The 26,401-nt window shown below is 38.6% G+C and overlaps 1 protein-coding gene across 3 annotated transcripts in view; it reads right to left on the reverse strand.

Annotated features, from left to right (window-relative positions):
* The window catches only part of Sgcd (sarcoglycan delta), a 933,235-nt gene that overhangs the window by 345,911 nt on the left and 560,923 nt on the right, over positions 1 to 26,401 (reverse strand). For all 3 annotated transcript variants that reach the window (XM_042283896.2, XM_042283895.2, XM_006987139.4), the window contains one exon: positions 16,384 to 16,572. In XM_042283896.2, coding sequence (XP_042139830.1) covers positions 16,384 to 16,572 — 189 coding nt within the window. The remainder of the gene's footprint in view (positions 1 to 16,383; positions 16,573 to 26,401) is intronic.

Below are 26,401 nucleotides of genomic sequence, written 5' to 3' on the forward strand. Positions count from 1 at the left end.
TTTTTCAATGGCTTATGGGCAACTGAAGGCAAACCAAAGCTTTTTCAATTCATGCAATCACCAGACACTGTTCTTTCCAACTCTAAGCCACACATTGCCCCCAAAGTCAATTTTGCAAAGTGCCACATTCTTTCTAAATATCCCATGGATTTCATTATGTATTATAAAGAATGTAGCCCTGAAGCTAATAATAAGATAGGCACCAAAAATCCGTTCCTTTTGAATTGGCTCTGTAATACTGAGTGTTAATGAACCTTAGAGAAATAAAGCTAAGAGAAGCACTTGGCAAATTTGCAGTGCACAACGTTGACCGTCTTAAGGCAGAAGTCATTGTAAAAGTCAAGAGGTTCCTGGGGCTTCTGCCATCACAACCCCAGTTTAACTCGGTACATTGGCTCTATCTGATGGTTCTACAATTGCCTTCCCAAACACACCACCTTTTTTCTCTCAGATTGTCTCCCATGCCTCCCTGCACAACCTGCAGGTTTCGGGCAGGGGACTTGCGAGTCAGGCTCAAGCCAACAGTTGCTTTCTGACCACTACTACTGTTTCAGACATGGACATGTGAATCTACTCAGACTGGTGACAGAGGTGGAATTTTCTGGATACCCTGGGAATGAGGTGCTGGGTTTTCTGAAACATGCTCAGAATCTACACCCCTTCTCCAACAATATGGCTACAGAGGAGATAAGCAGGAAGAAATTCATTGTTTCAATCTATAGGCAAAGGCTTATGAGGGGAATGATGAGGAAGCTACTAAGAAACTTTAATTGTCAATCAAACCTGAAGGGATGCATTTGGGGAATAAGTCTTGTGGATTAAACAGTTTTCTAAAATCTTTTGCATAGGAAAGGTCAACACAGCACAAGAGCCTACCTCCGTCTGTGGTAAAGTCATCTTTCTTCTGGAATCCTAGAAATATCAGGAGGTTTTAAAAATAATAGCTATTCTTTTTTTTGACATTTAGCTGATCAATGTAATTTGAACTGTCATTCAAACAGGATGGGAAAAAAAGGTCTAGGTAATTTTCTGAGAAGTGCTGAACTTAAAAGAACATACTCAAATCATATTTCTAATTTCCTTGGCTTCCATAGAAACAAAAGCATGCTTGCCTAGTAAACCTTTTATGCATGCATCTTTAGAATCGGAAACAGTGTTTGCAGAAGAAAACTAAATCGCTAACTCCTGTGACAAAACTTATAAATCAAAGGGAAGTCATATATTTAAAATTATGCAAGCTTGATTCAGCCTATGGGAGGAAGGTGGAGATGTAGACAGACCTTCTGGATTCTGACATTGAGAGGTCAGCAATGAGAAAGGGTACTATTTGCATGGAAAAGCTACTTGTGTAATTAAGTAAAATTAATTATGCTTGTACAAATTTCGCAGACGTGCTGCAGATCTGGATTTTTGACTAATTAAGCCTTAATTTAGTTGAGGAAACTAAACCACATAAGCTTTTATCAGAACACTCTGCTCACCCATTAAAAGAAAAGAGGTAAAAAATATCATAGATTTTAGGAACCATCTGGAGAAATAATCAATTAAGGAAAGCTGTAAAGGCATGATGATAGTCAATTATCTAAGATGTAAAGCCATGTTTTGAGGTTATGCTGTCCTTCATTTTCTCACAAGTACCCCTTAATTGAATGCAAATAATCAGAAAGGGCAATTAATAGATGGCTGTAATTCCCCAACTAGGTAGTGGAGACCATTTACCATACATTAAGAGTGATTTGAATGGTACAGAAACAAAAACAAAACCAGAACTAAGCAAACAAACAAAACAAATGGAATTTGTTCCTAAATTGTTCTCTCATGTCCCCCTTTACAATAATCTTCTATGATAGTGCAATCTCAGAGGCTACCCACAAGGGCAGCAGCCACCATGCCCACACCATTATTTCTAGGATGCACACTCTCCCAATATTCATTGGGAGAGAGTGATACTGAGTTGAAAAAATCAGCTACAGATTTGGGGCTTACAAGGGATTATAAATGTCTTAAAGATATATCTCTGTTTTTATTTACTCATAATTAGGGTGCCCACAGAGGCCAGGGGAAGATGTCAGCTTCCCCATGAGCTGGAGTTTCAGGTGGTTAAAAGCTGCCCAATGCGGGAGCTGGGAAATGAACTAGCATATTCTAGAGTTTCAGCAATGGTTCATAACCACTGAGTCTTCTCTAAGGCCCTGGATCAGGACTCCTGAGCCACTTGATAAGGGCATCAGAACACACAAGCTGGAAAACAGCCATTAAAGAGCAACCAACTACATATGAGTGGCCATAAAGAAGAACCCAGTGTTGCCAGTCTGGGTGCATGGGGTGCACACTTCTACAGTGGACAGTGAACAGCAACTCTTCTCTCCCTACTACATAGACATCCTGGTCCAATCTTCTTTATGTGGACCACTGGACTTTCCTGAAGCCGAAGCCTCTTTCCCTTTCTTCTTCCTGGATTCTCTTCTCGATCTTTCATGGCTGTCTCCATTTCGTTCCTTTACCTGCCCAGAGAGGCACATTCTGTCCTGTTCCCAACAAGCACAGCCCAGCTTCTCATAGCCACATCTCTCCTGCCTCCTTCAGAGGACAGCTTGCTGCCAATAATTACTTAGCTCATTTAGTGGTTTGCTTCTTTATAGGGCATCTCATCCACTGAACAGCTGGACTTTGCAGTTTCCCAGAGTTCTGTTTTAAGTTGAATCAGCAATAATCTACACTTATAAAATATTTGACTGGCCGTAATTCTTACAGTGAAGATGACTTATGGCAATATCTGAATTAAATATGTTTTTAAGACTCCATTAGTCATTCCTTTAAAAGTGAGCTTGTGACTCTGGCCTGAATTTTTGAAACTGGACCTATTTGCTTTGGAAGGCAAATCCCTTGCATTTAAGTTTGCAATAATACCAGTTAATATTGGATGTCTGCAATGCTTTACTTTCTGGTTATCTCTCATCCTCATCACACCCCTGAAGTGCTAATATTCCAAGTCCATTCCTGATAAATGAACAAGCAATTCTTGCAAAGTTAAGTCACTTTCCATCGTCACCTGGATTGTTGGTCACGGGGCTGCCACACAAAACCACATCTGTCTTCTCCAAATGGCAAACCCATGCTGTTCCTCTCTAAAATTTTGGTGTTCACACACTTGCTGCTTTCTGAAGCATCAGTTGGCAACAAAACTTCAGTGTTACTGAGGACAAGGAGACACTAGTAGAAAAGGAGCCAAGATTCTGGCCAGTCTGGACTGAAAGTATTTGCTTCACAGTAATTATGTCTGCTAGTTCTTAGGCCTCTTCTTCCCTCTGAGCTCAATAAGCAATGTGTCCCATAGGAGTAAAGATAATCAATAAGGTCCATTAGAAAACACAAAGAGAAGGCATTTTCTCAAGAAACGGCATGTGAGGCACAGTGTCAACTTGGAATATGCAGCACTCATACTCATATATGGGGAGCAAGAAGGTTCCAGAAGTCAGTTTATTTTAAGGATGTCAAAAGATCATCAGCATTTCTCATGTGTGCCGTTGCTGTCTATAAAACATTTTAACATTGCCACTAGCTTGAGGATCAAGGATTCTAAAGAATGAAAGCAGTATCCTCTCAGATTATAGGACATCATGGGACGATGTGTACCAATGTTTTTAGGAGTCTCAGTTGATCATGGTTTTGTAGTTATGGTAAGTAACTACCTAACCTATCCTCTGAGGCATGGTTTCTCTTTTCTTTAGTCAGGGAAGGAGATTAACTCAAGGATCCTTGTTCTAGGGTTGGTAGGTAAATTAGGTAAGGTAGCCCATGTTAAGTACACAATACAGTGCCTACCACAGAACAGGCTTGCAGTCCATGCCATGCTGTGAATGACAACTGTTTCTGATACCCGAGGTTGAGGACAGTGTGCATATGAGTAGCCAAATATTGTATGATAGCAATAATAAACCAAAGATTTGTTATAAGCCAGTCTCATTGCCTTAATGGAGAAATAACTTCTATTAGATGTCAAAATGGTCTTATCAACTGTGAATAAGGCCTCCAAAGGCTCTAAGAAAAGTACCATTATGTACTGTTACTTCTCTCCTGATTTCTTTGCCCTTTTAGCTGCTTGTGTTTGATTTTTCTTAAATCTCACATGTATCATACAAGTACACTCTCCTCACATAATACAAAGCACAGAAAAAAGCCACTCACCACAGGCCTCTTCCACCTGCCTGCTGCCCTCCCAGAACCACCACTCAGTGCCTCAAAGGAACATGCCCTCAGATTCTTCGGGTGCTTGTATGTAATCTCACAGGGTCCCTCTTGTCTCTAAGTTCTTCCACTTCTATGTTCACTTTTAGCATCTTTGCAGCTACCTCTTGAAAGTCTCCCTGATCATGCCAAATCACACCTCCCTTAACTCTTTACAGTACCTACTTACTGTAGCTGCTCTTCTGTGTTTATTTGTGTGACTAGATGATTTTTGTCCCCTATTTTGCACACCAGAATGAATGTTCCCCTAGGGAAAACTGCACTTGGCATACTCAACCCTGTACCTCTGGCGAGTGACATATTCTCATACTGTTAGTAATTAGCTCACAGGAAGAATTCGGCAAACATTTGTTGAGTAAGTGGCTGCTATTCATTCACTAGATTGTCACCAGATTGTAACAATCTTGATGATGGGTTTGAGGAGGTAAGAGTTTTAAGCTGGAACCATTCATTTAATTGGGACTGGGAACTCATTTTCAAAAGAAAATAAAAAAAAACTCAGAAGCATAAGGCTTTCCACTACTGAATGAACAAGATGCAAATTATCCCTACTCACTGGATCCATGCTGGCCAAGAATCAGTACAAATGTCAGTTGAGCATGTCTGAAACTGCTTAAGTGAATGAGACATTTATTTCTCCGTAGTCATCAACTGTGAATGGTGAAGAGTGGGCCCAAACGAGCTTGTTTTCCTATCCGTATATTTTAAGTATAGCATTTCCTCTTTTAACTAGGATATTATCATGGGTGGGCGATCCTTTCTTCTTTTTTACATTTTAGTTAGTTCTTTGAGGATTTTCAGTTTCGTGCCATGCTTTTTGATCACATTCACCCTCAACTCTTTCCAGATCCACCACCCTGCCCCTATCCATTGAAGTACCCATCCATCAATGCTTTTCTCAACCCTCAGCTGAGATACTAACACAGAGACCCTCAACTCACTAAGGTGCAGAAACTAAGAGACTTCAGAATGTTCAGCCCTAAAAATATCACACACACACACACACACACACACACACACACACACACACACACACACACTACCACTTTCTGGCAGCTATTACAATCCCTCAACTTGTCAACCCATTCTCTCAGATTCTGTGGTTACAAGTCTATTCTTCTACTTCCACTTGCCTCACTGTCAAGAGAATTCTAGTCATTGAATTGGGACCCCTGCCCCCCAAAATTAAGAAAAATGTGTACCCTCATCTCAAGATCCTTAATATAGGCAAATTAATATCCTTTGCCAAATTAGGTAACACTCACAGTTACCAGGAAGTAAGCCTAGAACATAACTTTTGGGACCACCATTTAAGACATCATGGCTGCCTATTCCAATCTATTCTTGAAAGAATACAGTTACTCCATGGATAAGTATGTGCTCTCTCCATGAATTAAAATAGCTCTTGGTCTGTGCCTTCAACACAGCAGAAATGATGCTGCTGATCTTCCAAGTCTAGGTCATTAGGATGCTATGTCCTTCTACCTTAAGTAGAACATGTATTCTGAAGCCCAGCTATCACACCGAGAGTAATTCCAAATTAACTCCTCGTGATGTGTCATGGGGCAGGTATTTTGGCCAGGTACATCCCAGCCAACATGTAGCAGCAACCACTTACACATAAATAAGTGTACTTACAAGATGAGTCTAGCCCCAGCATTGAGTAATCTCCAGCCTCAAAGTCCAGGTTGAGTGCTTGATATCAGGAAATAGTGAGCTCTATGCAGATGGTGGAACCAATAGGAAAATAAGTTGTGGCTGTATTGAGCCACAAAATATTTAGGACACTTTGCTGTATAGCAACAGGCAACCAGACCATCTATTCTTTAAATAACTGAGTAAATTAAAATTCAGAATAAAAAAGCACAGCATCTTTATTCCCTAGCATTTATTATCTTGAATCTTTGCCAAAGCAGACAGAAGGATCAAGCACAGACTCTCACAGACATGAACTATACACACATACTTCCACAGAAAATAAAAATACTTGCATCATTCCCATTCTGAGTCAGGAATTATGGGGAAACCATAGTTAAAAATAAAAACTATGTGATCTCGGATGACCTTAGATATTATATGACCCAAACTGCATGCTTTACAGCTAAGCAGAATGAAATTTAGACACAGCCACAGACCATCTCTTTGTAATATAGGTGTTTACCCTCCAAAGGTTCATCTAGCTCTCACAGGCAAGAAAAATATTAACTGCAATCTCAGGACCTCCTCAGTTTAAATTACTGAAGGGAAGAGAAGAGACAGAGGATGCATAAAGGCAAAGATACAGGATACTATTGGTACAGTTGTTACTTCTGATCTTCCCACAACCAAATTATAAGAAACTCTCTTCTCTTTCCATTGAATTGGTTTTTGTTTCTTTCTTTTCCTAACTTAAACAAACCCATGGCTCCAGGTCTCGAAAACTATGCAGAATACCAAGAAAGCAAAAAATCTTTATTCACAGGTCTCAGTATGTGGTCCAAGACCAACCTAAGATATAGGGTGGACTAGAACAGTTTGAAAACAAAGGACTTTCTGGGGCTATATGTTTCCCAATATGGCACCTACCAGGTACACGTACCTATTGAACATCTGCAATGAAGCTAGTATGATTGAGAACATGAACTTTTAATGTTACATCTGATTTCCTTTGCAGATGGTGTCTCCTCAGTCTAGAAAGTTCAGCTTGGCCCTCATGTTCTCTATAATAATGTCCCTTGATATTTCAACTTCTCTGATTGAGTCTGATCACTTAATGCCTCAGCAAGAGAGACTGATTCCTGAGATGGGGCCCAAACTTCTGTTTGGGGTTGTTGGGAGTTCACAATAATGGAGCCAGTAAGAACTTAAAATTCCATGTGTGAGACATAAGGGAGGAAATGTTTCCAGGAAGATTTTCTAACATTATTTTCCTCATCTCTAGGACAACAAAAATCCAGTTTACAGTCAATGGAAATTAGGAAATGTCAAAGGTCATGAGCATTATCCTTGTAATGGGATGATGTTACAAAGTGATTTGTTCATCATTGGAAGTGGAGTCTCTCAGTGTGACCTCAAGTGTGCATTTTGCATTCTGTTTGGCTTACAGTGTTGACCAGCCCCTGCTCTCTGCCCTCCCATTCCACTTCAGTTCCCCACACTTCAACTTCCTGTCTGACACGTCCCAACCCCTTCTAACTTACTCATCTCTGGATGCCAATCCTGCCACTATCTCTACTTTTGACTCCCACTGGAAATGTTTCCTCCACCCTGTGATTCTAAGCCCCAGAAGCTCTCTAAATGCTTTCTAGCTTTAGCCGAATCTTCTCTCAGGCTTCTTTAAAAGACACGCCATTCTATCTACAGCATATCTATAGGATCATGGTGTAGTTTTCCCTAGTAAATTATGAGCTAACTATTAAAGTGTAAGACCATGTTAGGGTACTGGGGAGATGGCTTAAGGGCTGTAGCATAAGCGTGAGTGCCTGAGCTCTAGGACTCCTGCACAAAATGTAGGCATGGTAGCACACACCTGTAATTTTCACACTGGGGCAGATAGACATGAGGAGACTTGGGTCTTGCTGGCCATCTGGTCTAGTCAAATTGTTGAGCTCTAAGTATAGTAGAAGTACTGTCTCAAAAACTAGTGTGGATACTGATTGAGGAAGACATCCAATATCTATGTGTACACACACCTGTATGCTATGTGCACATGTACATACATACATAAATAAGGTGGACAGCAATACCTGACTGACCTCAACACAGACATACACATGTGCTCAGGTACATACACATATATATTTGTATATACTTATGAACACATAAATACACAGAGATCATTTTCTCTCAATCTTTAACTTCCACAGAACATGTGATACAGTGTGCAAATACTGTGCTCAAGAAATTCTTTTTTGTGTGTGAAATATCATCTTTATTATTATTATATTTATTAAGAAATTTTTTTATTCATTTCACATATACAAGATCACTCTCTTCCCTCCTCCCACCCCTTCAGCCTCCCCTTCCTATCCCACCCCTCATTCCCTCCTACAAGAAGGTAAGACCTCCCATACGGAGGTACATTTAGTAGAGGCAGGTCCAAGCCCCTCCCCCCCCTCAAGGCTGTGCGAGGTCCCATCATAAGAAATTCTAATTGACAAGATTGGAGAGAGAGTTCATTCAATGAAGTGCTTGCCCCATAAGCAGGAGGACCAGGCTTCAGTTCCCCCACGCCCATGTAATACATTTCCTGTGGTGATATACAATTGTCATTCCACAGCTGGACAGCCAACTTAATTATTTCAGTGAGTTCAAGGCCAGTGAGAGATGTATCAAAAAACAAGAAGGATGAATAACATTCAAGTTTGTCCTCTGGGTTCCACATGCATAAAGACATATATGCACCTATACACACGGGGTGGCGGGGGAGGGAAGGGAGTAGAGGTTGAGATTGATAAACAACCATTTTGATTCCTATCATTTGGCAGCAATTATAATGCCAAACTCATCCCTTGTATTGGTTGACTTATTGAAGTAGACAGGTCATAAATGATGAGTACATGAACTTAATTATGAAGAGTATTTTTAATGTAGGCACTCCCAACACTCTTAAAAATGCTTCAAGAACATTAAAATTGAATATGACATTAGTGAGTCATATCCTATAACTTACAGGATATTAAGTATGAGAGGTGTTTTTGGTTTTGTTTTCCTGCATTCAAATTTCCATGTCGTTTAAAATAGTATTTTTGGCATTTTTTCAGATGGATGGGTCTGAATTAATAGATAAAAAGGGACCAAAGAATGAAGGTACTAGAGGTGAACGAATGAATGATGAGCTCAGCCTCGGAAGCCTTATCCTGTCCCCAAGTAATGCTAGAATGCACATTTCAGGTGGATGCTACTCACACACTTGATACACTAACAATGTTAAATGAAAAATAAAATACCAATAACATCATTTTCTTCCATTTGCTGAGCAAATATTTCCATTAAATAGAATAAATATCTACTTCAAATATATTTCACACTCCATTGTTGCTTTCCTTATGTAATTAAAATGTAGAAGGTAGTTGATTTGGGGAGGGAATACCTACATTAAAAATACCCCTGTATAATCAAATTCCAGCACTCATTTAATTTATGATCTGTCTACTTCAATAAATCAACCAATACTTCATTTTAAAAGCCATATAAAGCTCTATTAACCCATCTTTATACATTTCAATTTAAAGTGACTGTCCATTCATAGCAGTGCCCCATTCATTTATTCTATAAGTATACTCTGTCTTGTATGGGATTAGCAACATACATGCTCAGAGCTGTGGGCAGAAGACGAAGAATTCAAGTAACTGCCTTCTGAACTTCACCTCCTAACAGGAGAAATAGTCAGAAAAATAAATGGAGTCAGTGTGTGTGTCTCCTGCTGTCTGACACCAGGTAAAGCCAAACACAGAGGAGGAAGTGCAGGCTCAAGCTGAGAGGACTTCAGAGAAAGAATGAGAAGAAAGCAGAACTTGGCATATAACACACACACACACACACACACACACACACACACACACACCCATGGATAAAAGATCAAATGTAGGTACGATTTTCAAGTCTGACCTTGATAAGAGCAAGGGTATTCATACCCTGCTGTTCAAGTGGCAGGTCTGTACAAGCAGGTGACCTTGGCTTCCCAAGCTACAGTGGCTAAGGATTTGTTTCTATGGACATGCAAGCCAAACTCCCTGGGACATACAAGACCTACTGGGGCAGTACAGTTCTTTTGGATGTCACTGGGGCAATAATGAGCAACTTTGACAGGGAGAGGTGAAGGCTAAAGGGAAGTGGCTTCTCATAGGGGGACATCAAAGTCTGATGCAAACTGAAGTCACAAGTATGCAGAAAATATAGATGGACACAGAATCTACCAGTAGCATGGGGGAGAGTGGAGAAAATCATGCCTTACATAAGTCTCCTAGGGCAAGTCTGATGGCTTTGGTCTAGGAAAGCCAGCAGGGGGGCATATCTGAAGAAGCCAATGTCCTACTGATGGGAAGTTTGACCAACTTCCATTGGCATCCTAAATCCCCAAATGATAGACTCCCCTCTCCTTCCCACTGATGTGAATCCTCATTCACCTCTGCTTGAGTTAGTTTGACTAGGTCATAGTTCTGTGAGCCTTCCCAAAACAGATGAGGTGTCACTGGCCTGAGTTATGGAAGGCACTGGCCATTCTTCTTGGCTTTTCCTGTTTTACAATGTGTCCAATTTACAAGTATTAGAATGCCTTCTTCTGACCCTCAGTGGATCTTTATCTTACTTTAGGGTAAATAAATCATGTTTTAGACATCACACTGAACAAATTCAATTTGTCTTCATGAAAAATAGCCCTTGGAAAATGGGCACCATTGTGTACTGATTAAGACTGTACTCTGAGCCAGACTCTCTGAAAGCCCATCCTAGCTTTGCCATTCACCAGACTGTGTGACCTTGGCTGAGTGACTGTACTTCAAGCCTTCACTTTCTTATCTATTACACCTGGATAATACTGGTGCCTGTCGCTTAGAGCCTTTATGAATATTATGGGAAAATTATGAAGTAAATTATATACAATTTTTTATTACATAAATAGATATTCATGCATTACATGATCAGCAAAACTTATGGTCTGGAGTCTGTAATTTTGGTCAACAAAGAGACACTAAGGAGAGCCATACACTACCATTACATAACATGACTAGGTACTTGGCTTTGGTGTTCTTTCTGTGCATGAACAAGTGGGAAATTTACAATTACTGAACACACACTGAAAGCTGGCTCTATATAAACCACTGGGATGAAGCTAAAAATTGCTAGAATATAATCTTTGTGGCAGAGAAATTCCCAGGGCAAATGGAGGGCTGGATTCAGGTCAGAAGGCTTCATGACCTACCGTGATTCTATCATCTGTAAAATGAGGGTGTCTGACCAAGAGACTCCCATGGTTTCCTTTTCATCTAGTTTTACATTTACTGGGGCAAGAGATCATGGCAGCTATCAATGACTACCTTTTCATTTTTGCTACTTAATAAGCACTGTGCTCTGTAACGGTGTATAAAATGGGTGATCAATACTGTACTATTTGAAAGGTCTTCAAGGCTATGATCTTAGGATTTGGCTTCTAAAATGTGTTGGCAGAGGCAAGAGTCTTCCATAGACTGACACTTCACATGCTAAGGCAAGTAGCAAAGTACAGAATTGAAATGTCCAAGCAGGAATCTGCCTCGGAAGACACAGGGGCTAAAACACTTAGCTCCATCCTGAGTTCTGAGGAGAAAGGTTATACCAACCATGGTTAGTCATCAATCCCTGGCATTCAGGCTGACGTTTTCTTCATTGTTCCCCAGAATATCAAACTCACTAACAGACCAGGAGTTGCAGTCAATTAGCTTGCGTTCAAATTATTATTCTGCCATCTCAAGCCAAGTTATTGCATCTCTCTCTCTCTCTCTTTTTAAAGTTTGTGATAGTTTAGTTTGCTCTCTATTGCCTTGATTAATACCATATCAAAAGCAACTGGGGAAATAAGGTGTTGTATGTATGTATGTATGTACGTATTTTTTTAGTTTATACTTCAACCTCACAGTCCATTATTGGGAGAAGTCAGGGCAGGACCTAAAGCAGGAACTCAAGAAAGGGCCATGGAGAAACACTGCTTATGGTTTTCTCTCAATGGCTAGTTCAGTCTGCTTTTTCATACAAGGCAGGACCACCTGCTAAGGGGTCGCACTATCCACAGTGGATTGGACCTCTCACTTCAGTCATCAATCAAGAGAATAAACACAAGCTTGTCTATGGGCCAGTTCAATAGAGACATTTTCTCAACTGAAGTTCCTTCTTCCCAGATGGCCCTGACTTATGCCAAGTTAACAAAAATAATTCTGAGATAGTCTAACTTGGATAGGTTATAGCTTATAAGTTAGGCTCTATTTTTGAATGGCAGGAGAACCATGGAATAGATGGAGCCTGAAAAAAAAACCCTATGATGATGGCATTAAACACATATATAAAGTACTTCTCCATCAGGCTGTACTCTCAACACTACCTCCACTACATCTTATAACAGTCACAACAATTCTGTGAAGTATGTCCTGGCGTGACCTCTGACAAATGGCAGCAGAGAGGAGTTTTGGAATGCATGAAAGGCCACATGGTAAATGGTAGAAGCAAGAACTATAATTAGAATGCTGCTTCCAGAGCCCGAAATCTCAACAACTACACTATTGTGTGGAGCCTCTTGTGACATTCCGTTGTCAGAGCTGAGCCTTCCTTTGTGATAAATGCTGCTGCTCATGCTTAACTCACTATTGCATGAGGACAGGACCCTCAAGTTAACATATGGCACACTAGCTGGTCACTTTAGCACAAGGTGAGTGAAAGTGCGGGCAGTACTCGAGAAGGTCATCCACTGCCTGTGCCAATCATGAGAAGTAAGGAGCGAACTTTGCCAACTGCCAAATCTAAGCAGAAAATGCCACAGGAAACCTTAGATGGCAAAGGAAACTGTGACACCAGAGATCAAAGAAAGATGAAGGAGCCAGTTCAGAAGATTCAGAACCTGACTGAAGAGCCATATCACAAAACAACTGGGGAGAGAGGGTCCTATACAGTGGATTTTGAGGTCAAACATCCCTTTTGGACTCACTAGCCATACATCTTTCACTGAGTCTCTTAACTTCTCTGAAGCATCGGTTCTTTTTTATTATAAAGGATTGTGGGTTCCTTTTTATTACAGAGGATTAAAACTATTTCATTTATATAATTGTTTTGGAAATTTGATGAAAACATTTAAATGTTATGAACAGTGCCTAGGAAAGAGTAGACACTAGAAATATCAGTTTTCTTATACAGCGCAGCATGCTTAATGAAGAGTGTCTGATTTCTGAGGTTATTAATATTGGAAAAGCATGTACTTTCCAAAGTAGAGGAGATTGAGAATGGTAGTCAGATTCTCTTGACCAGTCACAGGCACTAGGGTATTCTGCCACAATCATAGGAAAGAGAAATTAGTTATCTTTGGATTTATTTCTAAACAAGGAAAACTCATTTGTCACTTCAGGTTGTTATAGCAACAGCTCTTCCACAGACTTTGCAACCTTAGGTTGAGCAGAACACAACTCTGACATCAAATCAAACATCGACAGTGTTCAGTGTTGGATAAATTGCCAAGTCCTTAGAAATGTCACCAACCTCTTGGTTTGTTGCATTCTGGGTGTTTGATTATAATGTAAAATTTTCCAAACCCCTAATTTTTGAACAAGCGTATTCAAGCATATAAAATAACCACTCTGTTCCACTGATAATGTTTAAAAGCTCTTCATAAAATGGCACACTGGCACCTTGTTGATTCCTGCTGCTCACTCATCTCTTATCCTCCAGTAGAACATTGATTAATACCTCGCTCTATTTTTGCAAGATCTTCATTGTCAGTAAATTACTATTTGTGACATAGAATTATAATTCTAAGAGAATATATTTTATGCTGTGACTGGTAGATAAAATATACTTTTAACTTGCAGGGCAAGACCAATTTTCTAATACTTGAGTTCTATTTGCTCAAATGCATTACTGTTATAAAGCACCAATTATGACTAATAGTGGAATTATTCTCACTGCAGTAAGTACTTGGTGTGGTAAAGCTTTAAATACTCTGAAATGTGGCACTCAATTTAGTTAACTACAGGAAATAGTTGATTTCATATAGATCATTACCTTAATGTCACACTGCTCTCCAAGCTCACATGTGCCCAGGGTAGGTGGTATTCTCTATATATTTGTATTCACTTCTATGAATCTCATCACATAAAGCATTCTCTTCAAGTCATATTTGCTTAATATTGATTTTATCAAATCTTGAGCTCTTTCTTTCCACCACAATCCCTAAATCTCTTGCATTTTAGAGCTGGGTCAGACCAGATGAAAATCACAAAAATGGGGGGATAGAAAGGTTAGCCTCCAGCACCACAGGAGGAACTTAGCCTCCTCAGCTAAGTTCCATTGTAGAAGTCACAAACTATCATGCTTTCAGAACCCAACCATCTAACCCTCTCATTAGCCACAAACAGAAATTCTTCCAAATTATCTTTTTACCCCTCAACCCTGACATATCAACGAATAGGCAACTTAAAAGTTCTACCCTTTAAATATCTTTGAGTTATTGCTCTATGCTATGCCTGTGTGCTTGTCTTTTTCATCTTTAATGCCGTAGTGTAAAAGCTATTTCAGTTTATACATTTTTACAAGTTAAACTTAAGAACACTATGGAAAAGGCAGGTCAATAAAGGTCAATTGTAATCGCCTGGTCTTCAAACCAAACCAAACAGGGTAAAAGCCACCTCTCACACATAAATTTCTAGAAACTTTCTCTATTCCATCGCATCCCCACTTGCAAGCTCTAGATACAATCTGGTTGAGCCCTTCTCTTTACTTAGGCATTTCTCTAAATCTTGCTTGTCCATAAAGAACACCAAATTCAGCTGGAAGTGGGACTGCACACCTTTAATCCCAACACTCTGGCAGAAGCAGGTGGGTCTTTGTGAGTTCAAGGTCAGCCTGGTCTACAAAGTGAGTTCCATGACAGGTAGGAATGTAACACAGGGAAACCTTGTGTGAGGAAAAAAAAAAAAGGAAAACAAAAAAAGAGAACATTAAAGTCCAAATGTATGTATTGAGTACCACCTACCAACAGATTATAATGTGTTACAACACATGACCTGGGACTCACAGCAGCCACATGGAAATTTACCAATGTTGCATTCCAAATTTGATGTTGGAATGCAGGAAGCTATTCTGCATTCTATAAAGAAACAGACATTTTCCTTCAAGACAGAGCTATGAAAAACTAGGGCAACTTTTTATGATATATTTCTGAAATTTAACTATGGGTATTGAAGAATGGTCCATTCTTAAGCCTGCAGCAGTATCTCTAGCCTTGGTTTTAGATACTACATTTAACACCAGTGCCAACGAACACCACTATAAGTGATTGACAAAGGCACACAGAGAAAGTGTGCATAAAAATCTAACACATGCAAGCACTTGTCCTCTGGAGAGGTAAATACAACATGATATGCATAAAAGCAGCCACAAAGCATCAAGGTGTGTCATTTCCAGATAGGAAAGATGGAGGAAAGAAACCAGACCAACTAGCAGATGCAGCCTGAGCAAGCCAAGCACAAAAAATGAATTTTGTGATACAAAAACAACATAAATATCAATGTTCACATTTGGGATTTTCCCAGGAAGACCTCGCCATTTCACTTCGTTTGTATGACTCCATTTCTTTATCAATAAGGAGTTGTTTAATTGCCTGTCCATTAACTTTTGACATCAGAAGGAGAAAATGTATTCCCAGGGCAGCAGATTAGCATCTGTGACCTTCTCATTAGTAAGTTAATTATATTGATTCTACAGACTTAAATCACTAAATTAAGACCTCAGAATACACACATGTTATTTTGCAACAGTCTTCTTTTCACCTGAATTTCAACAAGTCAATTTCTGATCTATATAATGCCCTGAGCACCAGAAATAAGACTGTTATCAAAACATACATATCTCTTTAAAGGAATAACAAAACAAAACAAGGAAATACAGCTTGACTCCTCTCATTTCCATCTAACCCCTTGCAATAGCAGAAAAGACTTCCCTCCCCCAACTAGAGGCTTCCAGTGAACCACAGTGATGGACAAACAGGTGTAATTTGCCTGCTATCACTCTGAGATGATTCTTGAAGCACAACTGTACTTATACATTTCAACTCTTGCCTGATGAAAGGATTCATTTTTTCTACTAAAATTGGTGAAAACAAGTAATTTCATTTTATCCTCCACTTACTTCTGAATTATTTCCTTAAGTGGTCAAAGACTATAGGATGCAGAAGTATTATCATGATGGAGGGAAGGCATACAAGATATCTGAAATGACAGAAATGACTAAATTTGGATTCTCAGCTGGAGAAGGACTGAGATTAAACAGAAGTTGTTATTCATACTCAAGCTGAACAGAAATTCACTTGAACTTAAATGCCAGGTCATAGGATACCACTTTCCCACATTCTTTTGCTGTCTTGCTCCATGCTTCCCTTTCCCTTAGTGAGAGCTAATATATTTATACAGTTTTACTTACAATTGTGAAGTTCATGACTTTGAGAATCCAGATGGTCATGGCCAAGTTCACCAGTATTAAAATCATGAGGAGCAGGACAAAGAAATACAGGCATCTTTTCCTCCAGCCGTAAATCCCCACTTTGTATATGTGTGGCCCCTCTGAGCTGGGCATGGTGCTCCTGTGGTGGGAGTACTGTTCCTGAGGCATCTGAAATGAACCAGGCACAGAGAAGCACTCACATTAAAACACTGAGAGATAGAAGAAAAAAGCAGAGGAATCAACTGATGAAGAGATACGGCTGGCAGCTGGCTGTACATTCCCACCTTCCTGACAACTCTAAAAGTCTGTTTCCTCTGGACCAAATTGGCTCTTTCGGGTGCTCAATTCAGTCCCCTTATTTGATGTGTGTATAAGACACCCACATATCTCTGAAGGAAAGATGCCCTGAAAACAATTTTCCAAAGAACTATTAGAATCCCAACTGTGTTTGGAAGGAGATATTCAGAGGGCCACCAAAGTCCTGGGGTACAATGCTGAATGAGTCTGAGCAAATAAATTAACCCCAACACTGCATATGTGTACCACAGAAATGACTACTCAATTTACTTGGAGAGTTAAAAACAAAAGTCTCAAAGCAACAATTTTGCCTGCAATAGCTGATACTGAGAACTTTTCCCTATTTGGAGTTAAAAAGAGTCTTTTGGACACTTCAGATGATTGCTAAACCTTCATGCAAAATAGTGACAATGTCCTCCTGTACTGTGTGTTAATTTCCACTGTACCTAAATTGCCAGCCAAGACTAATTCTGTGCGATAAGATGATCTCCCAATAACTCTCCTATAGAACACAGAGTATCGTAGGGGATAGGGCCATAGCAGAGTCATCACTCACTGCTATTTTTATGCATGAAGATCAATGAGAATTAGAAAGAATGCCCTGGAAACCTGGAGGATATGAGACTTTATTTTCTATTTAATCATTCTGTGAAGTAAGGAAACATTCACAGAGTTTTAGAGTCATATCTGTAAGGTCCCTTGATTTCAATCTGCTAATTTTCAAAAATGTCTGAGTGGAGATTAGAGAAGTTAACCTTCTGCAGTTGACTATAAGACTTATGTTACAGCAAGGAGATAAGTGACATAGGAATCTTGGCATGCGAATCTTGCAGTTCTGACCAGTGAGACACTCTGGAGGTAAGTGCAGGGAAACTAATGATGCTGCATCTCACTTCAGCTGTTTCTCTGTGAGTCACCACAATAAAGAGTATCACTATTTATTTAGGTATGAAATGATCACTTGTTGAAAAGATATGCTCAATAAACATAACAGGGTGATGATATAGATACCAAGAGTTTTAATACATAGTAATAAGTTGAAAGAATACAGTGATTACTTGGAAGAAGAACTCCCAGTTATAGACATACACATCAGAATCAGTGGTGGTGCTATTCTAAAGGCATCTACAATCTTTTTATTTAAATAAAAATAACAGATTGTGTACCCAATAACCAGTAACACCATAGCCTACCCCATTGCCCTATAGGTAGACAAGCCTGAATGCTATTGGTCTGGAATATCCTCACTCAACCTCAACTAAGCATCAAAATCCAAAAGAAACCTAATGATTACAATTACTGGTCTCCAGTGTTAGAAACTGGGGCTCAGGGAGACCATTGTAAAAATGCTGCCCAGGGGATTCTAAACATTTTAGTGCATCTGAATACATAGCTTCCTCTTGAAAACCTCTTTTCATAGTATAACTATGTTCAGAAAAAAATCTTGTAACTATCATGTTAAATATCAAGAAAGCAGAGCCACTTGGATCATCTTCAAAGAACACAGGTTCTCAGGAAGCAGTGAACTTTTGTCCAACACCATTATTGACTGGCCAGAGATTTCAAAGTCCTGTCAAATCGTAAGGTTAGAATCCAGATCTTTTGCTGTATAGCTTAATGGCCTTCTCTTATTAGTATTGGGGCCTTTTACTCCCACCACACTCCCAAATCTTCAGTTTCCAACTCTGTAAAATGAATCAAGAGCAGGAAAGGCAGTGGGGAACTTCCTTGGTGAGGTTATAGTGGAAGGCCTTACAAAGCACACTAAAGTTACTGCTTTAACTCATATGAATAACCCTGTACCAAGTGGAGAACTCACATAGGCTGAGGGTGCTATTTTTTTCAACAATCCAAATATATCGAATTGCTAAAAACAAATAGGCAAGACAATCTTGAATCCATCTTTCTTTTCATTCTTTCTTAGAAAAATAATTACAGTCAAATGAATGAAGTTGAAGATTTAAGTCCTCCCTGGGACAGTCTTCTTTGAACAACCTTGAAGAGGCCCCAATACTGTGAGAACACAGTCAAATACTCCTATGGAGCTGACCATAAATGATACTGTCAATGGAATTCATTAGACACTGTCTTTCTCTACTCTGGTTTCCTTTCCCATTGGGGCTTTGGAGGACTTACAAGTATTTTGAAGATTCAATGAAGAGAAAACTGAACTAAGAGCTCATACAGCTGGGATAGTACAGAATATATTTACATGGCTTGTAGCATCCATACAGGTACATCATTGATGGCTCCCCTGCTGTTGGAGTGTGTTTTGGAGATGTTTGTTTCAACCCATGGCATCATCAACCCACTGAACATGGGAACATTATTGACACAAAAGGACACACTGTTGGTAAAGTGACCCATAGTGGGCAGCATGAATATGTGGAGAATAAAGAAGAGGTATGCCAGCAGCAATGGGAAATTTTCACATGAGTAAAAATTTAAATCTACAAGTCAATTTTCATGGACACCTAGTCAAAACAAAAATTCTCTGCTCTCAGGAAAAATACTGAATTCACTACATATAATTACACTCTACTTATTTTTCCTTTTTTACAGATATTACAGAAAATAAAATTAATTATAATACTTGTGTCTACAGGTTATATACAACAGATATTCTTACATAGAATTGTAAGCTTTACATATCACAACCATCAATAATTAAAATTTTCTGTCAGCACTATCATGGGAGACAATTACCTTCCTATCTACACACACTGTCTTACCTGAACACAAAATTACAGTGGTAAACAGTTGTCAACTGAAAACTGTGACCACAAAGTATTGATGTAACACAGTTGATTATTAATAATTTTATCCTAGTGTTTACAATATTACCTTTTAAAAACCAATGATTTATTTTCTTTTCTCATTATAATTACATACTAATGCCTTAACATAAGTTTGTTCTAAGTTTAAGACTTTACTTTTTCTAAAAAAACAAAAGTCACTAAACTGTTCATTTAAGCTTCTACACTCACACATCTAAGATCTTCCCACAGTCTCACCCCTAAAGCACCCCACACATAGATGAGGCTGAGGCAGAACCACAGATAAGGTTGTCCCATGGATCCAGGTGAGAGACAGTATAAATATCCCATTGGATGAAGCTCCTATGCTTGAGGAAACCTAAGAATCACCCTCAAAAATGTGTTAAAGACAGATTATTTGGTCTCACACCAAGGTATTTTAATACAGGAATTCTGGGGTGTCTCATGAATTCCTATGTTTAGAAAGCCTCAAGCTGATTGTGACACTGATTGGAGCATGCCCTGAAGCATAAACCAAGATTGGACACAGAAACATAACCCAGGTATTGTCGTCCACCACCTCCCCCCCCCCCAACTCCCCTACCCTGGTTGTTGCCACTGCTTCCCTCTGGGCTAACATCTTCCTCTCTTCACTTTCACAATCCCATATGTTTTTTGAGGCATTTCATTTTTGGAGTTTCTTTCATAGCACACTATTCCACAATTTTATTTAGTTTTAAAATGTATTTTTAAATGAATGTGGCTATTTTATTGCCATCCCAAATTAATTAGCTGTTAAAGAAACAGATAACTTTAAACAGTTTTACTGGTGCTTAGCTACTTACCAGATCATCTCCTATACAATTTGCATATACAAATAAAAACCTAGCAGGATAGTCATTGTTATTAGGAATTATTATTTAACAAATAGAATAGAAACAAGCAATAGAGTTAATAGAATCAAGGGATAGAGTCTGAACAGCAGTAAATTTAATCATAAGTTCTTCATAGTCTTCTGTGTTTTCTATTTGTTTTCCTATTCTCATTAATGTCCCGGTTTTTCATATCTTCAGTTAGTTGTGACAATTTCATCTACAGAAATGGTCTATTAGAAACATCTATCTTCAAATTACATTGGACTTTTCTTATTGCTCATTTTCCTTGGGCCTCGAAGTTTTATATCCTGCCAAATTCCCTTTCTGCCTGGCACTCATTCCTGTTTTGTTTTTTTATTTTCTGTTTTCTTTTTTTCCCTCTTTTTCATTTAGGAGGTTGTGGGCTCAGAGTTTACTCTCTTCCTCTCTGATTGTCTTTCCTAGATATCTTCTCTGCTTCTTTCTTTAAAGATCATGTTATGACTCAATATTCTGTTTCCCTTTAGAGATGAGCACCCAATGTCTTCTGTTCATTTTGTACCTCTATGGAGATAAAATTGTTTTATCTTCTAACTCTAGTTTCCACATCAAATTTATCTATGTAAGTATTGTTCATCCATTTGTCTGCTCATCAACTAGTTCTAGAATGTTTATCAGATTGAATAAACCCTACTGTATTTTAAAGATATGATCAAGAAAAGAAGTCACTCTGCCTTCATGAAGCTCACAGTCAGGACAGTGAAAAGACATGGTAGATGTGTAAGGACATGAACAAGATAATATTAAGTGTCTATACCATACAACTAGTATATGTAAAAAAGGTATAAAACATCACTTTATAATGACTGACCATGGAAGAACTCTATCAAGATTTGTTGTCTGAGCTGGGACTCAACGGCTAATCTGAGGGTAAGGTGCAGGTAGGATTAAGAAGCATCCTAGGCGGTGGGGCAAAGGCACAGGGAGTACTCTGATGCACAGGCAGCCACAGGTCTGGTCTGACAGTGTTAAAGCAGACATGAGTTTGGGGTTAAAATAGTAGGCAAAGACAGAGGAGACCCTAGTGAGAAGTTTGGGACTACTGAAAAGGCAACAAAACACCACAGAGTATATGAAATCAAAATCCAATCCATAACCTTGCAAAGTGTATAGCAGCGCCTAGACCATAATAGTGATAAAATAGATAGTTGTTGGTTGATGGTGATTGAAACAAATTTTTCTCCACCTTCTAGAATAATCATATATTCAATAACTCTATAAAGGTGGATAGTCCAAACAAATGTTACCCAGCTAAATATGCTTCCTATGACATTTTCTTACATATATGGGGGAAAGATCTTAAGTAGATGTCTCTTCAAGTAACAGTGTCTTCTAGATGACAGGACCATTTTACTCACAAACTCACAGTGTCTGTAGCTGTCTTCATAAGACTTCATAAAACCTGCACAGTTAACATTCCAGCATGGATGTGGAGGGGGTCATGAGCCCCTACACCTAGCTGAGGAGATATTGACAGTTCATGACTAGGAGAGGTAGAGACACTTTTCTTTCTTTCTTCTTTGTTTTGTTTTTATATTTTGAGACATAGTTTCTCCGTATAGCTCTGGCTGTTTGGGAACTTGCTCTGTTGACCAGGTTGGCCTCAAACTCACAGAGATTTGCCCGCTTCTCTCTCCCAAGTGTTGAGATTAAAAATGTGTGCTATCATTGACCAGTTCAAAGATTTGGTTTTTTTCCAGGGTGTAGCTTGTAGGTCACCTCCACTCCAGTGGATAGCCCCACCTACACACATGTATGAGCAGCACAAACTGGGTTCAGTGCGTTATTAAAAAGAAGGGAATGGCCGGGCGGTGGTGGCGCACGCCTTTAATCCCAGCACTCGGGAGGCAGAGCCAGGCGGATCTCTGTGAGTTCGAGGCCAGCCTGGGCTACCAAGTGAGTTCCAGGAGAGGCGCAAAGCTACACAGAGAAACCCTGTCTCGAAAAACCAAAAAAAAAGAAAAGAAAAAAAAAAAAAAAAAAAAAGAAGGGAATGAAGTTGAGAGGTAGAGTGTGATGGTGGATCTTGGAGGATTTAGGGGAGAAGTTGGGTTGAACATAATCATAATACATTGTATGTATATATGAAATTCCCAATGAATATAATATTTAAAAAAGGAATCACAAGGCAGTAGTAGATTCCATCAATATTTACAAAACTTCTTTATGCTGTTTCATGGAATCTCTTAACATTATGTGTATTTCTGAATACAGGCTCACCTCTCCTAAGTATTTAAAACTTCATGAACTCCAATATCATCACAGATGTGCCATTTATTTATTCCAATAAATGAAGAAATGAAAGTCACAGCAATGTTAAGTAGTGTATATCCTCTAACTGTAAGCCAACAAGCAGCTCTCAAAGGACAAAGAATGGAAACATGTACAATCTTTGACTTTCCAAAACACGATCATACTAATGCCAGGAAGGCTTTAATCCAAAGCATTACTCCACACTTTCACGAGGTTATTTTTAGTGTTCACCTGTTTACAAATTCAGTTGACTTAAATGTAACCTATTTCTCAAGTAAAAAGTGCAATAGTGTTATGTTTCCCAGGGAAAGAATATAGCAAACTTTCTCTTGCTTTACCATTAGATGGGTATAAATAGCCAATGGTTAATGCTATAATTACCCATAATTTCAGACTATGTGACTGAATACATGAAGAACTCAAAAGGTTAAATTAAAAAAAAAAACATAGAAAAAACCCAAATCAAAAACTGGAAAAATGAGATAAACTGACGTTTCTCAAAAACTTAACTACAAGTGACCATTACATGTGTGAAATTTTTTTTAACAGTTTTAAACATCAGAGAAATAAAAACCAAAAACTACACTGAGATTCGACCTCATTCTAGTCAGAATTATCATTACAAACAATTAACAACAAATACTTGGGAGGATGTGGGTGAATGGATCCCTTATACATGACTGCTGATAATGTGAATTTGTCTAGCCATTGTGGAAATCATTATGATGGTTTAAAACCGAAACTAAAAATAGACTTATTGTAATATACAGCTGTGCAAAAGTACCCTAAGTCAGCACACTACAAAAATTCCTGCACATTCATGTTTATTATGATACTATCCATAGAGCTAAGTTATAGAATCAGCCTTGTTATCACTCAACAAAGACTGGATAAAGAAAATGTAAGGACTAGTAGAGTCTGGGCCAACCTTAGAACTTAGATGCTGTAGCCATTGTCCCTCTACTTAAGGAAGCTACACAGCTTCACAGTGATGGGTGCACTTCTGTAATAAGACTCAACATCTGTCCAGACACAGGGAGCAAGCACAGCTTAACTGTTGATGTTCCTTTCATAATATAGTTGGTATCAAGGAATTCCTTAAGAAAATCCTTTATTGTCTATCTTACACCCTTTTTTTGGTAGATAGAGAATGCTGGATAGTTAGTTCTCAGGCAAGAACACACAGCTGACATTCATGGTGGGTTTACATATGGTGCTTTGTTATTGCCAGATGCCAGTTAATGTTTGAATACCAACGAAGTTCTTTTTAATAAGGAAAACAATACTTTCCTCCCAAGTGAAAGTGTTGTCGATAATACACATATAAGATCTGACTTCTAATTTGCAATATAAGAATACAATAGACTTTAGGGGATGGTATTTTAAAAAACAAAATTAATTTTAAAGGTATATTGAGGTCATCAAAGTTCACAGTCATTTTCTTTTCATTTTTCTTTCTTCCTCTCTTTCTTTTCTTTGTTTCTTTCCTTCCTTCCTTCCTTCCTCCCTTTCCTTCTTTCCTTTCTTTTCTTTCTGTAGTCATGTAAAATGAAATAGGCCTTAGTTAGCTCTACTAATTAGGAACAAAGGCACTAGCTGACAGTTTACTTGTTAATTGTGTTTGACTCTGTTGATCATCATACTTCTCAATATCCTCTTCCATCAGGGTGGGTATAGATGGAGAATATGATCAAAATATAATATCTGCTTTGATATAATCCTTTTTTTGGCAGTACTGGTAGTTTAACCAAGGGTACCATGTACATGAGGTAAGCACTCTCCCATTTATCTATAGCCACAGGCTTTTGAAAGATTAAAAACAAAGCCAGGGTACAAAATGAGAACAGTTCTATTTAGTTATACACCATATGCATCGAAAAATATGAGCAAAACACAGACCTTGCTTCCAATGATGTCCCTGTCCCTATCTTTTTCACAGAAAGAAACAACCCAAAAACTAAAATCAAGCTGAACTTCTAACCACACTATGCACCAGTCACCACAGGTAGATTCTGGAATATAGAGGTCTTCAGAAGGATGAAAATGGTCCTATCTGTGCTTTCATCAACCCCCTAATTTAATGAGAAAGGCAGAGAGCAAACACTCAAGCAGTTAAAACCATAAGAATTAGAATTAGCTGCCAGGAAGGAAGCACGAAGGGTCCCCTCACAGAGAACAGAGGCAACCAACCTACTCTGGTCACAGAAGGTCAGTCTGACAAAGTGACAACTGAGGTGAGAACAGGAGAGAAGCAGGTTTCCAAAAAGGTCACAGCAAGTTTCACATTGCTGAACAGCATGTCCTAGGCCTGGACAAAAGTGAGCTTACAGGAGAGAAAGTACCAAATCTGTAGAAAAAGGCTAGATGCCAGCATATGCACCACACACCCATGATAGAGCTAGGGGCAAATGCAGAAATACAAACCACCATATTATCATATTTGGGAATGAGTATGATGCAAGTCAAGAGAGGTGGGATGTTTGGGTGATGTCTCATCTCAAAATTTCTGGTAACGTGTAAAAGCAAACCCGAATTACATAATTGTACAACTCCTGATGAGTTTTTATGAATAGCAGGCAGAAGTTCCTGTACAGGCTCATTATAGTGTTTCAAAGCTGATTGTGGCATATGAACCATTTTGGATTATCTTGGCACATGCATAGCCTTCTATTAGCTGTGTTAATTTTGTGCTTTCTGATTTAAAACTATTTGCTGTTAAGTGTTGTTTTCATTCAGCTATACAAACATTAGTCTTGGATTATTAATACCTGGCACAACTTTGGAAAATTGTAACAAACTCATCACTTTGAAATTTGATGTAATAATCAACTTTTTTTCTCATAAAATTTCATCCAGGAAAGCCAATGACTATTTACAGCCTAAGAATGACATTTTCCTTTAAAATGAATATTTGGGTTAATTTAAAAGTCAGGAATTCTACATTTAGCTTCCTGAGAGTTAGAATATATAAATTCTAAGCAACTTTTATTGAAAATTAGACAGATGTGTATGTTTAAAAGAGCAGATATTTAAGAATATCTCATCTAACTTTTAACCTCTCTCGCTTGGAGAAATCACTTTACTGGACTTTAAAAAAAATCATTCCAGAAATGATCAATACATAGAGGGGCCATATTCAATATATATGTTCAAAGCACACCCACATTTGAATTTGTCATTTTATATCAATAAGGGCTAATTTCACAGACTCTTCTAAATTTAAGTTGTCCCACTTATGTAAGCAACAAAAAACATATAGGAATCTATTTATTTACTTATTTAAGATTTTTGAGACAGAATTTCAGATAGCCTAGGCTATTTATTCTTTAGCTCTCTATGTTGACAAGACTATCTTGATATCCTGATCCTCCTAAGAACTGTGATTACAAAAAACATCACAGCACTTCCTTTCAAAATTTTACCTTTTAGCAGTTGGGTGGGGGTGGGGGACTGGGAAGAGAGGAGGGAGGGGAAACTGTAGTCTGCATGCAAAATAAATGAAAAAATTATTCAAATTAATAAATAATATTCTGTGGGTTCATGATATATGTGTTTCCTTAGATATGAAAACCGAGGCTATTCTGCATAATTTCCTACTCCTGTGTTTATTTAAAACAATAATTGACAGTCTCTACACTGTTCAGGCACCAGGCAACAAGGCTGACTCTGTAACTCTCCCAGAACAATGTGTCTTAGTGGAGGAAATAAAGAAATAGTCATGATTAATATTGATCATCAATTTGATTCAATTGAGAAACTCTTAACAGATGAGTAAAA

The sequence above is a fragment of the Peromyscus maniculatus genome, chromosome 8, assembly GCF_049852395.1.
Source record: "Peromyscus maniculatus bairdii isolate BWxNUB_F1_BW_parent chromosome 8, HU_Pman_BW_mat_3.1, whole genome shotgun sequence".
NCBI classification, from domain to species: Eukaryota; Metazoa; Chordata; class Mammalia; order Rodentia; family Cricetidae; genus Peromyscus; species Peromyscus maniculatus.